The sequence below is a fragment of the Musa acuminata genome, chromosome BXJ2-4 (genome assembly GCF_036884655.1).
Source record: "Musa acuminata AAA Group cultivar baxijiao chromosome BXJ2-4, Cavendish_Baxijiao_AAA, whole genome shotgun sequence".
Taxonomy (NCBI): domain Eukaryota; kingdom Viridiplantae; phylum Streptophyta; class Magnoliopsida; order Zingiberales; family Musaceae; genus Musa; species Musa acuminata.
The window spans coordinates 2,851,535-2,871,473 of record NC_088341.1 but is presented as its reverse complement, the minus strand read 5'-3'; the positions used below and the strand labels follow the sequence as shown (position 1 = coordinate 2,871,473).

General features: G+C 37.0%; 2 protein-coding genes across 10 annotated transcripts; both read right to left on the bottom strand.

Annotated features, from left to right (window-relative positions):
* Positions 1-443: 443 nt before the first annotated feature.
* Positions 444-10,205, bottom strand: LOC103980166 (cell division control protein 48 homolog C). Its single transcript, XM_009396461.3, has 10 exons — positions 9,205-10,205; positions 6,746-7,359; positions 4,974-5,126; positions 4,638-4,754; positions 4,390-4,494; positions 2,948-3,013; positions 2,755-2,819; positions 2,479-2,680; positions 1,701-1,841; positions 444-722 (listed from the first exon to the last, which is right to left on the bottom strand). The coding sequence occupies exons 1-10, from the start codon at positions 10,145-10,147 to the stop codon at positions 675-677; spliced, it is 2,454 nt and encodes an 817-aa protein (XP_009394736.2). The 5' UTR covers positions 10,148-10,205; the 3' UTR covers positions 444-674.
* A 1,332-nt stretch (positions 10,206-11,537) lies between these two features.
* On the bottom strand, positions 11,538-19,255 carry LOC135581692 (E3 ubiquitin-protein ligase BIG BROTHER-like). 9 transcript variants are annotated; one of them, XM_065102808.1, is made up of 10 exons: positions 18,992-19,255; positions 18,812-18,904; positions 18,546-18,630; positions 18,207-18,358; positions 17,516-17,756; positions 16,494-16,528; positions 15,172-15,216; positions 13,692-13,819; positions 12,004-12,112; positions 11,538-11,920 (listed from the first exon to the last, which is right to left on the bottom strand). In XM_065102808.1, the coding sequence occupies exons 3-10, from the start codon at positions 18,580-18,582 to the stop codon at positions 11,870-11,872; spliced, it is 798 nt and encodes a 265-aa protein (XP_064958880.1). In that variant the 5' UTR covers positions 18,583-18,630; positions 18,812-18,904; positions 18,992-19,255; the 3' UTR covers positions 11,538-11,869. The 9 variants fall into 9 exon arrangements, with proteins under 9 accessions (XP_064958880.1, XP_064958881.1, XP_064958882.1 ...); XM_065102809.1 differs by having other exon boundaries at positions 19,033-19,255; XM_065102810.1 differs by having other exon boundaries at positions 18,812-18,881; positions 19,033-19,156.
* Positions 19,256-19,939: the final 684 nt, after the last annotated feature.

Below are 19,939 nucleotides of genomic sequence, written 5' to 3'. Positions count from 1 at the left end.
ACAATTATACCACATGTTCATGGGGATGAAGCCTCGGTTGCATGAAACGAGCTGCAAGAGGCAAAGCAAGGGAAGGTGAGGAATTAATGGGGTTGGGACTCCATGTGCAGTGCCTTTTTTTATCAGGCTTTGAAAGCATGGAATCCCCATTTCTGTACTCTTATTTGGAAGGGTGCAGGAAAACCTGTTGCAAATTTGGTAAGTGTCAATATTCTCAAATGATATTGCCGATGGATGCAAAGTTAAAAGAGAGCGTGTCGGCTATGTTGTAATATATATATATATATATATATATATATATATATATATATATATATATATATATATACGGGAATCCTAAAAGCTATAATAAAAAAGGAGGTGACACAGAAGATGAACCGTCGAACCCTTTTATACACTTGCTTTAGCGGATGATTTGATAATCCATGTGAGAGGAAGCAAGATGATGACCGAGCTCTTGAAATCCCCATGAAACTGCTTCTGGAAGAAGAGGAATACAAAGGAGGTTCACCTTCGTGCTGTGTAGGGAAATCCAAATTCAATTATTTCAACATGAACCGGTTGAGGATTTATAAGAAGCTCAGTAGCTGTAAGGACAAAATTGTCGTCTCAGGTAGCCATCAGCAGCCATTCAAAGGCCAAGCAACACCTCGTAATGACTCTGCTTCAGCACTTCAGCTGGCTCCTAGTTTTCTCGATAACTCTTCGTAGTTCTTCCTTTCCTGCTCCACCAAGAAAAGTAAGACTTGGTAGGTTGGAATAATCAACTAGACTAATTGCTATGGAGGGAAGCATAATATTCTTTTGAAAACAAGCTATATATATATATATATATATATATATATATATACACACACACACACACAAGAATGTATTTCCATCACAGTCTAGGATGCAGAGAAAGATTGCAGCCAGTATATCTACCAGTTACACATTTATTTATTCAAAATAAAATATGTGATTTGGTAAAAAGTCAAAATAAGGCATCATGCGTTGTTGGAGACAGGAAAAGAGAACACACAATCCATCATCTATTTGTATCTATGGACAGCCTAAATATACCAGACTAGTCGTGCATCTTTTATATACATCTTCCTAGATTTGAAAAAATAATAAAAATATTTGTTGGCATATTTTTTTAAACAAACGCAATGCATATTGCATTCCTTTGTTAGTGTTTCTTTGAACAAAACAATGCACGTGAATGAAAATAATACCAAATCCAAGATGGATAAGAACAAACTCTCAGGTCTGGTTCTACAGTACCTACTTCTAGAATTTTCTCTATCTTTTCATTTTCAAAATCACACCAATAATATCAAACCAATTAGAGAGTAAAATAATGGTTTCACAGACTAACGAAGAACCACCCAATCACCCTATAAAGTCTTAATCACAAATATTTGGAGAAATTAAATTTAGATTTGACGAGCAACTAAACCCCTATGACTAGAGCACGAACAAAGAAATACAGCTTGCTGAAGATTAATTGTATCTGGTGACCCAAATACAAAGTGAGCATGCAAGTCATCAAAAGATGAGTTTAATTTAAATGTTGGTCCTGCAGTGATCATGCATCACACTGAAAAGGTCGCTTCCGAAATATAACCAGCAGCAAGTAGAAGTGGAGCTAAAAGAAAAAGGCAAATAAAAGGACAATCACTTGGATCTACTTTGTGCAATAAGATATTTCCACATACCTTCTCGGAGACAGATGGTTTGATTTTCTGTAAAGCATGCTCAAAGTGTGATGTCTTGATCAACCATGGATTTATATTTTCAATCCCCTGGTCTATAGAATCCTGTTTCTCTTCCAAAGCAGCCATGGCAGCTTCATTCATCTGGTGATTTAAAAACAGTCGTTAAATACTTTTGCAGTGTAGTTGAGCAAATACAACTATAATAATATTTAGAGCTAGAGGACCTTGTAAAATTTATTAAATATAAGATGTTCTTAATAGAAGCATTTTTCTACAAAGCACTGAAGATGAGTGCTTTGACAAAAAAAAAACTTACTCAGATGCACCACGGACCATTATAATAAAGTAAACAGTCCATTCTAATGGATTACCCACCATTATAAGTATTTAAGCAGAAGTCCATTATTAACCACTCAAGAAATATATGCTACCAGGTCAGATAAGTATTCTCAGTGTTCATCTGGTAGGTCAGCGGTGATCAAGCTAGCCCCACATGAGAACCTCCAAACTTGGTTTGTTAATAAGTCAGATACAGGTTGAAGAACATGTTCCCCCAATGGTTAGCCTTGGTGAGGATCAAGCTCACTTAGGCGTATAAAAAGGTAGTCTTGGAAACTACCTTTGGGCTTAAGTTTAGACGTTATCCCATATTTAGTATTGCTTTTGCTCTGAAAGAAGTGAACAACTTGTATTCATAAGCAATTATTTGCATCCCTCCAACCAGCAGTTAAATAAAAATAAAGCCCCGTGGAAAGGGGAAAAGATGGGTAAAACGTACCAAAGCAGCTAAATCAGCACCAGTGAGGTTGTTGCATTGCTCGGTACATGCCAGGGCTTCCAAATCTACATCTGCTGATATAGGCTTCTTTTGAGCAAGTGCCTTCAAGATTAGTTGACGTTCATCAGAACTAGGTAAAGGAACATAAAGGACTTTCCCAAATCTGCCTGGTCGTAACACAGCAGGATCCATAACCTCAGGTCTGCAAAGGTATCGACTTCTTAAATAACATTGAGTGTGAACCAACAAATGCATAAAGGACAGGAGAAAACTTACCTGTTCGTAGCTCCAATGACATAAACACCTTGTCGCCGATCAGCACCATCTAACTCAATGAGTAGCTGCAGGGATTGACAGAAAGATTTAAATGAAATGACAATAAAAAGATATAGGTCAGTTTGTGTATTTGAATCCAGAGCAATAAGAAAGATATAACAAGATTGGAAGCAAAATAAAATGACCAGCAAACCTGGTTTAGCAATCGTTCAACAACCCATCCACCCTCTCTCCCACGCTTAGTTGTCAAAGCATCCACCTAGCAGAAGGTACAAAAGATAGGAATTAAATGCCAATACATAATAAGCATCAACTGACCAAGGAATCTATCACTCCCTTGTTTGTCCAAGGAATATCTATCACTTCCTTGTTTCTTTTCATCCAAAAGTTACAGAATTATTGATAGTATAGCATGATAAAAATGTATAGGCTATTCAACTTAATATCAAATCATCAATGGGTGATTGGTTCAGACTTGAAACTCAAATTGCAATCCAAAATCATCCATAGTAATACGTGTGCCCTTCCCATTTCATCTTGCACAGCTGCCCGTGGCTGCCTGCCATGACCACCTCGTATGCTGCCTCATCCTCTTCCTCTTCCTCCTTCCCCTTCCTCTACCCCCACTATCTCTTCTTCCTCTTCCTCCACTGCCACCTCTTCTTCATTTCTCTCCCTCCTCCTTCCTCTTCCGCCCCTTCCTCTTCTCCTTCTTCCTATTCAAAACACCGGTACGTTGGTACACCAGTACCAACTCCAACCCATGATCGATACACCAATGTACCCTATGTTGGTACACTGATACCAACTCCAACCCATGATCAATACAGCTCCGGTACGTGAAACAAGGGAATTAATTCCCTGCTTAATAGCATCCTATATAACAAAAGTCATCCGTTCTATTTCAAGAGAAAATAAAAGAAAAATAGTATATGTTTAACAATGTTTCTGCATTTTCTTAAATACTATTGTTGCCAGAAATTATGAAACCAAAAAGGTTTTTTCCCAAAAATCCCTGTTCCAACAACATTTCCCACTTCAATCACACTACCATCCTCGACAACATCTGTCTCTGATTTTACAGAAACCTGTCAGGAAAAGAAAAGAGAGAGTCTGAATACCTAGAAACAGTGACACATAGGCCCTCAATGAAACATCAGACAATTTAATTAATTGTCTGTTTGAGACAGTCCACTTAAGCATCTGCTAATTGCCAGAACACAGGTAATCTAAGTGCCGTCTGCAAATGGTAATCATTTTCTAAGCATGATGCTCGGGTGTCAATTTTTGTATTTAATTGTACAGCTTACATGATGTCTATACAAAATTACAAATGATTTCAATTTAACAATTTCTTGATAGGTGTTTCTTTTTTTTCTTAAACTATAATGGACATGTGAATTTCAAAATCCAGAATCGTGGAACACATGATCTGTCACATCAGTTTAAAGGGATCTAAAACTATTATTATGCTGTAACAGGTTTCCATTCAAATGTAGTCCATATGGGTTTAAACTCCTTACATGTCAGTGCATATGCTACCAACAAAACTTGATACAGTAAATGCAAATTCATAAATCAAATTATACAAACACAGAGTATCATATATCTGATAATGATGTAGCAGTAAAGTACCTCATCAAAGAATAGTATGCATGGAGAACATGTTCGGGCACGGCTGAATATTGTTCTAACTGCCAGCTCACTCTCACCAACATATTTGTTCAACAGTTCAGGCCCCTGACCTCAACAAATAAAGAATGCAATTATCGAATTAAAAAAAAACCAAAATTCAACTGTCCAATCATGTAGACTGTACAAGAACATCCAAGAAATGGGTACAGTTATAGAGAAGTAATACTGCAGAGTAAAAGAAGCAAAACCTTGATGTGTATAAAGTTGGCCCCTGCCTCATTCGCTACCGCCTTGGCAATTAGTGTTTTACCACAACCTGGAGGCCCATAAAGCAAAAATCCAGCCTCCAAATTGACTCCAAATTCCTGAAATACATGGCAGTATCATGAGCGAAGAAAGTATGATACCATGAGAAAAAAGAATGGTTTTCTTCCAAATAACATGCAGGAAGAAAATCCTAATCAAACGAACATAGCAGGTGAAGTGAAAATAAACGGATAGTAATATTCAACACATTATGTCTATTTTAACATTTTATTTATGCTACTTATGCCTAAGAGGCTAAGATACTAAATTTAGTTTACCTCATAAGCCTCAGGGTGTTTTACACGTTGAACTATATATCGATCAAACTCTTTCCTCAGAGAAGTAAGACCACCAACATCTTCCCATGTAACATTAGGTATTGAGGAAAATCCTTCTCTTCTGGAAGAGGGTTGAACCATTTTTACTGCTTCCTGCAAAATGTCTCTCAAGTCCAATAATCATTTGCAGAGAAATGAGTGTAAACTACACTAAATGATCCCGCATAGAGCTTATATTAATAACATCATACAACCATGCAGTGGGCCCCAGAAGTAAGATATAATGAAAAAAGTAAGAAAACAAAGATATGATTTGAAAAATGGCAACAAATCAAGAAAAAATCGAGGCATCAAGCATATTATTTCAACAAAAATCACATCCAAGAAATATAATGAAGTGAAAATGTTAATTGAGAATATATAACATAAACAGGACATTGCTTCAGCTTTGATGGTTTGACTGATGATGTCACAGTTAATTATGCATTAGAAATCATAATTAGTCGAATATCATGTATAAGCACAGATAAAAGAGCATCTTCATAATTCTTGAATATGCAGCCAGATATACTGTTTGCCTAAAACATATTTCTCAATAGGTAACTTTTTATGGCCATAAGAATAATTGAAGCATTAAAATAAGTATGTAAAAAGAATAGTTGAACGTTACAGCTTGGTGGTAGTGATGTTGAACATACCAAGGAAAAGTTAATTAGAACATAACCTGATAACCTTAATGCAAAAAATTCCTCTGCTCTTATGATATTCCACTGGAAAATTTTAGCATGCAAGAACTATCAAACCAAGGCAATATCAATAATCTGACAAACAAAAGTTGACCTTTTCACAATATAGCTAAGTTGCACATCGAAGCACAACAATGCAAGCTTAGACCACCATTGCTAACTGCAATTTTTTCATATAATGCATTGCCAAAACTTTCAATGACGATAAAAAGATCCATGTAGCCAACCTCAAATAGTTGGGACTTACAGCTTTGTTGTTATTGTTGTTGTTGTTGTGTATATTGCCAAAACTAGAGTCAATTACTTTGCTTTAGCTCTATAAACATGTAGACTTCATCCTTCCAAATAGTTGCATTGTGCTTCCATTTATAATTCACCCTCAAAATCCTGTCTTGATGAAATCATATACTTGTTTCTTTCCAAAATAAGAGGTTTTTATAAATACTTCAGAAGTTTTCAGGGGCTTTGTTCCATTTGCTTTGAGACAAAGATTGCAAAATTTGTCATCCACCTCATGCTTCTAGACTTTTCTGAAACCTGGGAAATTTTTTTATAGATAATAGGAAACTCATCCAATACGATTCATTGCAACAAGGCAACGCTATCTAACAGCTAACTAGCATTTTACAATTTCAAGCTATTTGCTTGCTCCACATTTACTGGCTATTTTGCATCAGTATCCAAGAGATGGCATAAGGTCGGCATGCTTCTAACAGCTAACTAGCCTTTTATGTTTTTCAAGCAAGTTCCTCTTTCTCCGTGTTTACTGGCTATGTGTAACACCTATCATATATAGCATAGGAAAGAAAAAGGTGTAGACCTCATATATACCACCATTTAGATTATAATAAAGCAAATGGCTATTTCTAGTTTAGCCATACTTAGTCATATAGTTAATTAAAAAAAGATATAATAAACTTAACCATACTTATTCTTCTCTAAAACTATAAAGATCATAAACCATAGCCATAGAAAACATTTTTAGGCATGAAAGAGAAGTATACATATATTTAGTTGACAGAGTACCTCGAAGTCAACCATGGTAATGCTAAGACTTTCAACTTCCTCCTTATCCCAGGGTTGCCTCCACCAGTCATCATTATCCTTTTCTTTTAATTCAGAAGAAATTTGAGACCTTCTTTTATCAATTATTCGCTTCATTGCTAGGTTTCCTGCTTTATTGACCAATGCAGCCAAATCAGCCCCCACAAAACCTGGAGTGGACCTGGCTATCTTAAAGAGGTTAAATTGTCCTTCAAGTTTAAGCTTACGAGTGAGCACCGACAAAATTTCAAGTCTTGCATTTTCATCAGGGACACCCAAAACAATCTCGCGGTCAAACCGTCCAGGCCTTCTCAATGCTTGGTCCACTGCATCAGGTCTGTTTGTAGCACCAATGACAAGAACATAGCCAGGCTTCCTATCAGAAGTTTCTGGTTCTGAGTTAGTATCAGTTGATCTAAGTGACTGGTGAGATTCATCCATGCAAGTCATTAGTTGTGTCACTATCCGACGCTCCATCTCTCTCTGCAGATTTTCCCTCTTGGAAGCAATGGCATCGATCTCATCTATGAAAACTATCGAAGGAGCAGTCCGGTATGCCTTCTTAAAAAGGTCTCTTATATTCTCCTCAGAAGCACCTGAAACAGTATTTACCAGTCAACTCACAATTGTAGACGACTGCTTGATGGAGTTGTGAGGAACAAATATAAAGAAAGAAAAACCATCGGAAGTACAACAATGAAGACACTGCATATTCCATTACTAATTCAGACTACAAATTGAGCATTAGCAATTTACAGACAAAACAGTAATTCCATGACTAAAGGGATAATGATCCTTTATTATAAGCAATTCCATGCAGTAAAATGGGGAACAACATATTCATAATTACAAAAACAGTAGTTCATTTGACATAAATATGTTAGAAAATCCGTTTTCAATTGTCAAGATGTCAGAGAAGCAAACTTAAACATGGTCAATTGTTGGCTTACCAAAAAAAGATCATTGATTCTATCTGAAATGTCATTATTAGGGGTAGAATATAAAGCATGGATACTAAGATGGAACAAAATCCACAACATGACAACAACGTGCCAACATGGCTTACGTTTGAAATATATGGTGCAGAATAACATGGATACGAGAATTAATAAATACATTTCTTTCCAATATTGTTTTAGTTAATACATATCAAGAGATATATGTTCAACTTGCAAAACATATGATGACCCTATACATGACCTATGACAAACAAAAAAGATATTCACATAAATGACAACCAATCATGAAAAATACTTCTGTTACACTATAATTCACATCATAGCATTCAAAGTTCAAAAAAAAACATGCATATTCAACATTATCTAACAAACAACTTCAATTTTGTATCAGCTGAATGTTGATGCCTTAAAGGATGCTCCATCCAGTCAAAATCATATCAGTAGGCACATGTAATCGATTGTCTAAAGTGGTCACTCAAATGGATCTTTCAATTCAATTGGATCTTCACTTGAAGCAATTCCTATCACTTAAACCCACGCCCTAACCTAGCCATAACACAAAGTTATGATAACATTTAGTTAATCTGCCAGGGGTAATAAAGGTTCATAGGTAAGGCATGGGTAGAGGGTTGTGATTCTTGGAAAAAAAATATCGAATTTATCAAGATAAACTTTAAGATTAATAAGAAAAATAAATTAGTTAAGTACAGAAAGGATAGTCAAACAAGATTTCTGATTTGCTCGTAAGGAGATCAGTACATCATCCACAAATATCAAGTGTGATACCTTAACCTATTTAATCTCAAAGAATACGAGTTTATTGGAAACAACAATATCTAAAAGGATATATATATATATATATATATATATATATATATATATATATATATATATATATATATATATATATATATATATATATATATATATATATATATATATATATATATATATATATATATTCTCTGATTTGGATATTGATTTAGAATCAACGATCCTATTCTATGTTTATCTTAGTGTATGATAATGTTAGATTAAAAAGTTTTAAGGTTTTATGACTTAGAATATCGTAAGATATGTTTGATTAAGAAGTTTTGAGTTTTTGCAATTCCGAATGTGTTACATCTTACATAATTATATTATTTTCAATTTCATAGTACACATGCAAAATAAGAAGTAAAAAAAATATAAATTTAATAAAAAAAAGAAAGATAAATCTTGTCAATTGTGAGTGACTTTTCTATCAAAGCCTAGACCTGTAGTATAGTGATCAGAATTAATAAACAGCAGAAATCATCAACTTAAAATTTCAAGATAGTGACATTGATAATGAATTATGAAGAGCATAATCTTATAGTTAACCCTTCATATGAAAAATCTGGTTCTCATAGGACTCTCATTAGATTGTGATAAGTAAATTGCATACATCAAAACTTATTATTGCTTCAGTTCTAAATCAAGAGAAAAGATAGAATATCTCACCAGAAACTCCTGAGACGATTTCTGTTGCAGAGATCTTGTAAAACGGGGCGCCAGTCTCATTAGCTATGGCATGTGCAAGTTTTGTCTTCCCACACCCCGGAGGGCCATGTAAAAGAATCCCAGCCATTGGCCTCACTCCAAGTCGTTGCGGCAACTCCGGATGGCACAGCGGAACAATCACCTCCATCATCAGTTCCTCCAGCACCGGCTTCATCCCACCAAGATCACGGAACCTTGGCCCCTGTTCCCTTACATCATCCACCATCACGCTGCCACCACCACTACTTCCCTTCTCGACTGACATTGGGGTCTCAACGCCACTCCCCCCATCAACAACAGGCTGCATGTTCCTTGGCTTCTCCACCTCCATCTCCACATTGCGCTCTTCCTTGTCTACCCGCTTTGGCCCCTTGCCATAACTGTCACGGAGCATGGATTTCATCAGATCAAACTCCGGCTCCACCTTAGCCTCGAAGACAGAATCATCCGTGGACGACGTAGCTGAATCATCGTCGGACGAATTCGATACAGGAATTCGTTTCCCAATCCGGCGCCGGAGGTGTTCGGACTCCGCGCGCAGCAGACGCTTCTCCTCGGCCTCAGATCGTCCAGGCGTTCTACGAGAACAGCCGGCGCTCGCGAGGGAAGTTCTGGTGCCCTCATCGCTATCATCGTCGTCGGGTACTGCGGTGGCGGATGAGGGCCTGCGGCTGAAAGAATCTAGGGTTTTTCGGACATGGAGTGTGAAGGGCTGGAGCTTAACGCGCGAGTAGTCAGGATAGAGGGAGCGGAGGCGTTGCACGACGACATCGACATCAACGAAGGCGCCGTCTTCCTCGGAAAGCACCTTGGAGGAAGCGATGCGACGGCGGAGAAGGGCGGCGGAGAAGGAACTGGGCGATCGGCCGCTGTCTCGCCTTAGCCGCTTCCCCATGTCGCTCATGCGGTTCGGCGCCCTTGACGAAAGCCGAGGGTTTTAACGAAGACAAGGTTGGTGTCGTTACCGGAGGTATATGCGATAGCATGCGAGTAATATTTGTCGTCCCAAATTATACTTGTGGATGTGTATCTGCGTAACTTTCAACGGTGGATGCGAGAGAAGCCCGATACATCTAACGGCTCTTACAATAAAAATATATGGACGAATTATCGAAAAAAAGCCTCCTAACTTTGATAATGTTTTATATAGTGTCATAACCTTAAAAAAATTTCATAGAATATTTTTTAAAAGATAATCATGCTACCCCTATGATGATCACCCTCCACTCGCTGATCGATCCCCTCTTTGCACAAGCTAGTCCCAAATAGTTTCTCCCCTCCACCCTAAATAGGCATCGTGTTGTTGCTTTCGTGAGCGGACTACCATGTCAATCGCCCCCCCTTCCATCGAACAAGTACTTATTGCTATCGACGCCCCTGGTCGCCTTCGCAAACAAGACTGCCCATGCCCATGATAAGAGGTTGAGACAGCTAGTGCTAGCATGGGCGACCATAACACCCCAAAGGTTCGATGAGGGCACAGGGATGGTGGTGGAGGCAACATAGGGAGGAGACGACGATGAATCCGGTGGGGGCAAGGGTAAAATAATCTTTTCAAAATTGAGATGTTATTTGAAAAATTCTCAAAGTTAGCTTTTTTGAGAATTCACTTAAAATATATTCTAATTTAGGTGAATTCTTATAAGAAGCCATATCTTTGAGAAATTCCAACGGGACACCCCAACTTTCAAAAAAATTTGTAGAGCATTTTTTTTTTAAATAACTAGTTTACCCATGACTCCTATTGGACCTATCTCCACCTTCACCCTACACTCTCCTTGTGTCATCTCCACCACCACCTCTCATCTCCTTTGTCCTATCAGATCTATCGTCGCCTTTATCCCTAACCCTCGTCAGACCTATAGTCTCTATCGTTATGTAACGAGTGACAATGATGACAACAATGATCTTATAGTACCCTCCCCTTATGCAAGGGCTATTATTGCCTTTACAAACCTCACCATACCCTCTTATGTGCGAGGACAAAACAAGTTTTACGGGAGTCATGAAAGTGACAACAAATCCAATGGGATAGAAAGGAGGAGAGATCACGTAGGACAATGACGTTCTGTAAAATTTTTTAAAAGATAAGATGTTATGCAAAAAAAACAAAAAAAAAACATTCTCATTGGAGCGCTTTTTTTTTTTTAATTCACCCTTTCAATTTTGACAGAAGCCAAAGAGCAAGAAATGACATGGCAGGGACCGTGGACCAAAATCTCATGCCGGAATCTCAAAGGCATCAATCAAGCCAGAGCGAGATGGTATCTTGAAGGAACAGTGGCTCACTATGATTCCTAGCATGAATCTTGAAATGCCAATTTATACAGCTTTCACTGTTCGTCCTGATACATATTTAGCGCATACACAAATGTAATGAGCACTTACTCGACCTGGTACAGAGTTGAACATTTCACACTTCATATGACAAATAGGGAATGCTGGCCAAATGATTCTATCGATTCACCTATTTGAAATGTACAACTCTTAGATAAGGACAACTCAGGAATCAATCTAGTTTCTGTAAACCTCAAACATGAAGACTACAACAAGAGAGAGAAAACAAAACAGCTTTTGCAGTGTAATTTGGCTAAACACGTCCATGCAATTTGCTAAATAGAAATCATTATGGCTTCAGTTCTTCAGCTGGTACCTCAACAAAGCAAATTGGACATGCCTGCAACACAAAAATTTATTCAGCATTAGTGGATAAACTTTCCAACAAAACCTTCATCAACCAAGAAGAGCCATCTTAGCTACCTTGTTTATGTTGAGCCATCTTGTCACACAGACAGAATGGTATGAGTGCTTGCATGGAAGGATCATTTGTCGATCACCTCTCCTATATTTCATCTGGCAAATGACACATCTGGAACCAGAAAGTGATATCATCAAACAAAACCCGCATAGCTAAAAGTCCAACCTTTCATCATTGCATGTGTGCCAATGTGTGCATATCTCTGTAAGTATTTGTATGAATGTATATGATATTTAAATATGTTTATAAATGCATTCACAAGCCCTGCATATATGTTCAGAGGCCCTTTTTTCTAAGCATTTTCAGAAAAAGTGTGTGCTGATCTAGAGAATTTGACAACGAATTTTGATGGTTGCCAAAACATGCAAGTGGTGATGTTTGATTAGAGAAGGATGAAGATATGTTGTTACTTGCAAGTAACTAAGCAAAACAAATACATGTAGCACAATAATAATGCAGAACATACCCAAGGAAGCATAGAAATGTGATGGTATTCAACAAACAAGAAATACACTGCAAGTAAATTGTGGTTGTTTATGAAAAGTTTGCTTCAGCTAGTCTGTAGTCTAACCATGCTTGTCATATTTAGTGAACCTTTCAAAGAACAGTTCTGAGGTTGTCATGAGAAACCAGCAACATGTGGGTGATGAAGGACTGTGTTCAAAAAATTGGATTTTTTATCAGGAACAAATTATTCCAGATGTTCAATGATCTAGACTTCCTAACAGGATGCAAGATATACAACTCTGGAAAATAAAGACTGAAATTAGCAACACAAGTAAGCAAACCACACACTATAATCCAGATGACGGCAAATTGGATCTAATCTATGATAGAAGTCAGATTAGGGTACACTTACCAACTATAGCTCAACCGTATGGCCCGGTGCTACATCAACATAAAAAAACTACTGTTCTAAATATGTTGCCTCCTAACAACTACTACTAACCCCGCGTGTGTTGACATGCAGTGGATAATGGACACTACTCGCGCAACCAACCTGATGAGACAAAATTGGTTCCTCTTGTTCCCTACCCAACCCCACAAGCGGCAGGTGGTTATGAGAACCCCACTTTAAAACAGGACATAAGGCATGTAAGAGGACTCTTCTTCTGTTTTTTACATTTCAACTCTTAAATTAACTTTTCCTATGCTGTAACCATTCCCTTTTAAATAAATTGACAGGAACAATTTGTGGGAGACCCACCAGAGCATAGTCTAAGCTCCACCCTTTCCATGTTCCCAGGTGGAACCATCAGGGTCATCAGCTCATCAGAACTCTTCCTCCCTCAGACATGGTGTTCCTCATCATGTAGAGAAGGTCATGTTGGCTTTTCAATCCAATTCAACAGGACAACCAAAAAGGGAAATATCAGAAGTCTTATAAAAGGTCTATATTTCATTGGATATCATCAAAGCCTATTCTTACGCAATTGATGGGGGCTAGTACTTTTTTGGCCTTCAAGGGACCATTGCAACTTGTCAAAAACCATCTACGTTGGCAGACATACATATCTAAAGGGCACAAAAGATATGACAAGACTACATCCTAAAACTGCATAATTTTTGTCTGGAATGAAAACCAAAGCTGAAAAGAATTAATTTAGTGATGATGAATGGACAATAAACGCCATGAGAAACAGAAATGTCTATGCTTGATACTAGGAGAACCACAAGGACCAGGATTTACCTCTCATGTCGTGTTTTCTTCTTAGAAAATAAGCTACACTTGTACTTTTTGACAGGAAGCGAAGCAATACGCTCTTGGGTAAGACCACGGCTGTGTGTTCCAATTGCCTCACCCAACTCAAGCAATTCCTGTCGCAAAGGACAAATAAGTGAATTTTAAATTAATATCAAGGGTAATAAAAATGACTGGAAAGTTTATCAGGTGGTCAGTACTCAGTATGTTATTCAACAGTACATTTTTATTGTTATTATAGTCACTCCAAGAGTTCCACAACATGGTTTTCTATATTAGTAAATAACATCATTATCTTGAAATGAAAAGAAGTGTACCCCACTAAGCAAGTTACACACGTCCAGAAATCCACCAAGAGATACTAATTCCAAAATAAGGGACCAAATATCTCACAACATGAGAATAATTATCTTGCAAAATATCTTTGCAGTTAACAACTCAGCATCATATCTACATTTGCTAGTAACAAGACTGGTCAATAGCCATTGATTTCTAGTGTTATGTAGCACCTATGTGGTTCATGCAGAGAAAGATGGCATCCCAATGTGGTCTGTAATTATAACTAAGCTGAAACCTATATAGAACTATTGCCGAAATGTTGTGTACTTCCACATGTACAATATCATTTAATTGTATTTTCCCCAGCTCCTATGTCAAGCAACACAAAGACATGGTGAGCAGTGCTAGTGTCAGTCAGAAATGGTGAGCAGGCATGGGTAGCGAAATGCATAGTGGTAAGCAACAAATATGACAGCAACATTGATGCAAGAATGCTATGGCAGCACGTAGCAGGAAAGACAGCAATTATGTACTATATTGTAAGAAATAGTCTTCAGCATAGAAAATTCCTACATGTGGGGAAATAACCAATTTATCTACATGAGAAAATTTGTATCGTTGACCAATATCTCGCATTTCATGGAGAAGAAAATCTTCCATCCACTTATGTATTAAAATTTAAACCTAATCTGTTGCTAGTGGACCATGGCTCAAGGTGTTTTCACACTCAATAGGTTGCCTTGTTACATACAACCATCTTTTAGCTTTTAATGGTCTCACTATCTGCAAAAAAGATTTACCCTAACTAAGTTGTACTAATCGCTAACTAACTACACCTGTTCTGGTTGCTGAACTTAGATGTTTGTTAGTATCATATACTGAGATTAACTTAAACTTTTAATGTAATTATATGCTATCCAATTAGTTGCAAGACTGCCTATATTACAAGATGCACATTATTAAGTAAACAGTGACTGTTCCTGCTAAGCCTACAAAAGCACTTTCGTTTTGTGGCGAATTATACCATTGTTTATGACTTTCTGTATTTAATAAGAAAGCAGAGAAATGTGATGCATTGGAAAATTAAACAATAGTGTCTGACATGATGCACCTGAAATCATGTTCATACAATGATGCTCCTATTGAATTAACCAAAGTCTATGTACAATAACAAAAATAAAAAACAAACCTCGTATGTCATATTATCAGGGTCAATATTATCATGCCATATGACCTACCACAGTTTAAAAGAAAGAATTAGCCATCTGAGATGCACAAGCAAATCTAATAAGTGAAAATAATAAATCTTTTAACTTGCATTAGGTGAATCCAAAAAAACATAATAATAAGTTATTGAAAACTTCAAACTGAGCTCAGATGTAGTGTATTAACAGAATATTGAAAAGCAACAATAACACAATAGGTAATGGCAATGACTACATTTTTATAATTATGATTGTCAAACAAAACACAGTACGTTTTATCATGGTTTTTATTTGCAAACTTATGTTGGAAATGCTGCCTTACCAATAAGCAATCTTAAAGGCATGTAATAATTGTTAGAGCCTACTGTATACTTGCTCTAAGTTTAGGATCGAAGGATCCGAAACAATTTTGTCACTTTGTTATTAAACGATCAAATTTAATTTCCACAAAGGCCAGACTGCATTGAGATACCGCTTCGAAATAACAAATAGCAAGAGCATATAGGAATGATAGGAAACACAAGGGCAACATGGACTTCTAGCAGTAAACAATTGTTTATACTGAACAAGCAGCATAAAAGATGAAAGCAATTCAATGCATCAAACAAGTATTTAATTAATGGTGAGACATGCTGCATCGACGTATTGGTATCAGCAGTCACATCATTCTTTTTTCATGCACAGCCTACTATATTAGCTGAAACCCTACTGTAAACCAGGAAACATCACCAAGACCTCCAAAACCCTACTGGAACTCATGATACATATTCTGAAATTGCTCTTGCCACTATATTCCCTGAGACACCTCCTACAATTGGTGCTCGAAGCCAGTCTCTTGGCATGATAATCCACTGGAATCAGAGTATACAGTGAACACACTTGGAAAGACCAATAGTTGAACCGAGTGTACCAAAACTCAGTTAGGACCAATATCATAACAGTCCAAGATGGGACTGGGATATTGCAATATTTATTGTTAAGATTTTAAAAAGTTATTGTGGGCAGTCAACCATGCTTAACTGATGTGATAAAACACTTTGTTAAATCCGAATCAGGTCTCACAGATCCCAGTTTCTGCACAACTTAATGGTGCAACATCTTATCAGTGAAGTTATGGCAAAAATGTTTGCAAAGGAAGCAACATAAAATTCTAATAATATAACAAGGGTGAAGAACAGCATGCACAAGCACAAATGTGAAGAGACATTATCCAAAGAATATCAGTAATTGGATAGGTGATTGTGATCTCTAATATTCAGTTCTTGCTAGTTCAAGAAATCAAGATGCATATGGAAGAACCTTGCACCTGAGAACCACTAGAATTTCGGTGAACCCGAGTACCTGCACATAAAAAAAGAAATTAAACATCATGGTGATAGAATTAATTGGAAGAATAACTTTAAAGTAACTGCATTCCCTTATTATATCTAAGGACATTCTAAACCATCCCTCTATAATTTGGAAAATACAGTGCTATATTTAAGCAATCTCAAAGTCCCTTTTCATTGGGATATTGCTATCTAGTCCCAAATTTATCACTATGAAAAATCTCAAAATTATAATCATACTAAAAGAAGAAATTATTTTTACCTATTATTGCTACTCCAAGGTTGCAAAAAAAATTACAGTAATCTCAACAAAGATAAAAAATAAAAGATTCAGAAGAGCAAAACAATGGCCAAAACTTAGTTGTCCTACCAATTTCCAAAAGATTTTTTTTTGTTTCTTAAGACCGGTGATTCCTTCATCACATTCCGAAAGAAATTTTGATTGTTCATGTACCTTACTAGTGATTTCTTTTGGTATATTCTTTAATCATTTTCTATTTTAACGATGGCTTTTGGTTTGTCTGAAACATGCATGCTATTCTACTAATCGTAAATTACAAACTTGTTCAAGTTGGCCTATGGTATTGTTGTATTTTCATTAGTTCATTCTGATATAACTCTGCCAACATCTAAATGCTGCTATCCATTTCTTTTAACTAAACAAAGTTGTTCCAGCACCTTTTAACAAAATTTCCTCTGCATGCTTCTGTTTTCTTTTTCAGGAAAGAGTAATTCTATTTATCACCAGTCCAGTTATAAATATGAGGTGTGAAGTATTACTATTGAGGCTTTTTAAAAAGCTGAAATAACCATAATGAAGTCCAAATTTGATAAATCACACCTCAACAAACTATTATACACACTAAATAAAAAAAACATTTATATTTGCTTTAGAATAGGTCACCTCATGAAAAACAAACAAATTCATGATCATCTTTTTGGTTCTTCAAAAAAATTTATATTAGAACATTGCAATATAATGAACTGAAAAATTACTTACGTTCCTCAGCTCCAGGATTTCTACTTGCATGGTGAACTTCATTGCCATGCTGGGCTTGCTGTGGCAAATCTAAGTTGTTCAAAACTGTAGGGTTGTCCCATGCTCTCCTTCCTTCATCCAATCTTTGTGTATGATCATTGATCTCATAGGTGTGTCCAAAATCATAATATGAATTAGTGGAAGAGCCAGAAAATTCATATTTATATGGGTTTGCGTACATCATTGACCAGTATGTGTTACCCTGCAAAGTTAACCATATTTATATTTCCTCAAGATGAATGTAGAATCCAGATTTTTCTTGGATTATCCACACAAAAAAGATCATAATAAACAAAGCCAAAAATACTAACAAAGTAATATTTGTATGCATTTAATAGTACCAAAATCTCATTGATGTGTCTGCACATAAGGAAAAAGAATGCATCTTACTTGGAAATCAAATTATCAACGACAGTGCCTTTACAGACTTAAAGAAAAAATGTTCGAAGTTTCCTGCGATTTCTTAGGTACAATTAGACATAATATATACAAAATGCTAACCACTGAATCATAAGAATCACCGCACGTAGCATGTTACATGATATTAGTGAACTTGATCATTACTCGGGCATACAGATCTATCGAACAATATCAGCAAGTTTATGGAAGCATGGTAGAAACAAATATAACACTATTTAAGGTATTAAGCTACCTGGTCATGCAAAACTTCTGCAAGGGCAGTATCAGCCTGAGCATATGTGAGGCCTTCAAACAAATCCATAAAGTTTTCGGTGACAGTGTAAGGAAAACCAGTATTTATATAATGAACCTCCATCTGTCTGTTACCATCCATTTCATCATATCCTGCCAATTTATAATGATCAAAACTAATCACAAAGACATCAAAAATAGAAAAGAATTGTTTAAGGAGAAAAAAACAATTAACACCAACTCAAAACATAAAAGACCAGCCAAAGCAAAAGAATGCAATCAAGAGCAAATGCATATTTACAGATAATAATCAGGAAACAAGAAAAAAATTTCTTCTAACGTGAACCAGAGCTGAGCAAAATCCCCAAACGAAGCATGTGCAAAGCCAAGTTGGCGACTTGTCGCTTTTTTCCAAACTGCAGCACCTACCATTAGCATGATTATAATGAGTCTATTTAATGCTCTTAAAACCTTGTTTTAGTATCGATTTTATATTTCTAAGATTTATTCACATCAAAACTGTCATCAAGATTAATTGATTGTATTAAATTGTTGAGACATGAAAACCGTGAGCAAAAAAGCCAAATGTCCAGCTAGTAATCTTACCTGCTAAAGATGATAACCCAACCGTTCAACTAGTAGCAAACCAAATCAATCCGAACACGAATCAGCCGCACTGAGGATGAAACCATAAGCATCCTATTCTACATCGAAGACAGTGTTGAATAACAACAAAAAAAATCCTCGCGTGATCTAGTTTCTAGATGTCATGGTCGAGAAAAGCACCAAGGTCGCCGGAACCCTGAAGGGAAAGCGAGCATCCGCACCTTATTGGAACGCGATCGCGCAAACCGCTCCGAGTAAAATCGAAGAAACGGTCATTGCAGGAAAGAACATGGAAGATCGGAGAGGTGAAACGGCAATGGAGGTCGATCCAGAGGAAGGTCTCTAGGAGAGAGAAAAGGGTCGAGCGAGGAGATGTTGATCGCGTGTTGGTTCGCCCACTGTGCACCGCTCTCTCCCCTCTCTCTGTCTCTCTCTGCTCACCACCCTCTTCTCCACGCTGCTTTTGTTTTTTTTCTCAGGAAGTGTTTTTTATGTGTGTTCTTTTTCAGGATGAGGAATCGTATCGGTACGTGCTATGCTGTATCGTATCGTATCGGCTGTATATATCGGATGTTAAGGAAGGAGGCGATGATGTGAATTCGGTATAGATAACGATTTAAACTAAAATAACGCTGTTATTATGGTTTAATATATCAGATCGAGCCATCAATTCTAAGATGCAGATGGTGGATGCAACGTTACCAAACTGTGTGAGAGCACCAACAAAAGCATATACATAAAGCATGTTTCACGCACAATTGAGTGTTTTCGATATTATTATGACGGTCAGGTCTCATGCAAAGCTTAAACAATTCACTTCCATTAACACGCGTTCACTAACCTCGGGTTAACTATTTTAGAATATTGAATTTGAACATTAATATTAAAATGTTAAATATCTAAAATGTCGTTGATTACCGTTAGAATTTATTTTTCTTTCTCGTTGATAACCTCGGGTTAACAATGGTGTTGAAGACCGATGCGCGGGGCCCACGCAGAAAGGAGCTTACGAGAGGCCATGTGGACGAGGTAGAAGGCGTGCGTGTCACGCGACGGAACGGCCTGTGGCGACTTTAAGTGTATCTTACGAGTGTGGAAGTCCCAATCCACCGAGCCTACTCGGGAAAG

Coding starts and splice junctions, on each gene's coding strand:
- LOC135581692 (XM_065102808.1), bottom strand. CDS start 18,582: ATGCTTCGTTTGGGGATTTTGCTCAGCTCTGGTTCAC. Junction 15,217..16,493: donor GAAATTCTAGTGGTTCTCAG/GTGCAAGGTTCT, acceptor AAACTGTGGTAG/GTCATATGGCATGATAATAT. Junction 11,921..12,003: donor GATGGCTCAACATAAACAAG/GTAGCTAAGATG, acceptor TTTGTGTTGCAG/GCATGTCCAATTTGCTTTGT.
- LOC103980166 (XM_009396461.3), bottom strand. CDS start 10,147: ATGAGCGACATGGGGAAGCGGCTAAGGCGAGACAGCGGCCGATCGCCC. Junction 2,681..2,754: donor GTCATTGGAGCTACGAACAG/GTAAGTTTTCTC, acceptor ATACCTTTGCAG/ACCTGAGGTTATGGATCCTG. Junction 723..1,700: donor AACCATCTGTCTCCGAGAAG/GTATGTGGAAAT, acceptor TTGGTGGAGCAG/GAAAGGAAGAACTACGAAGA.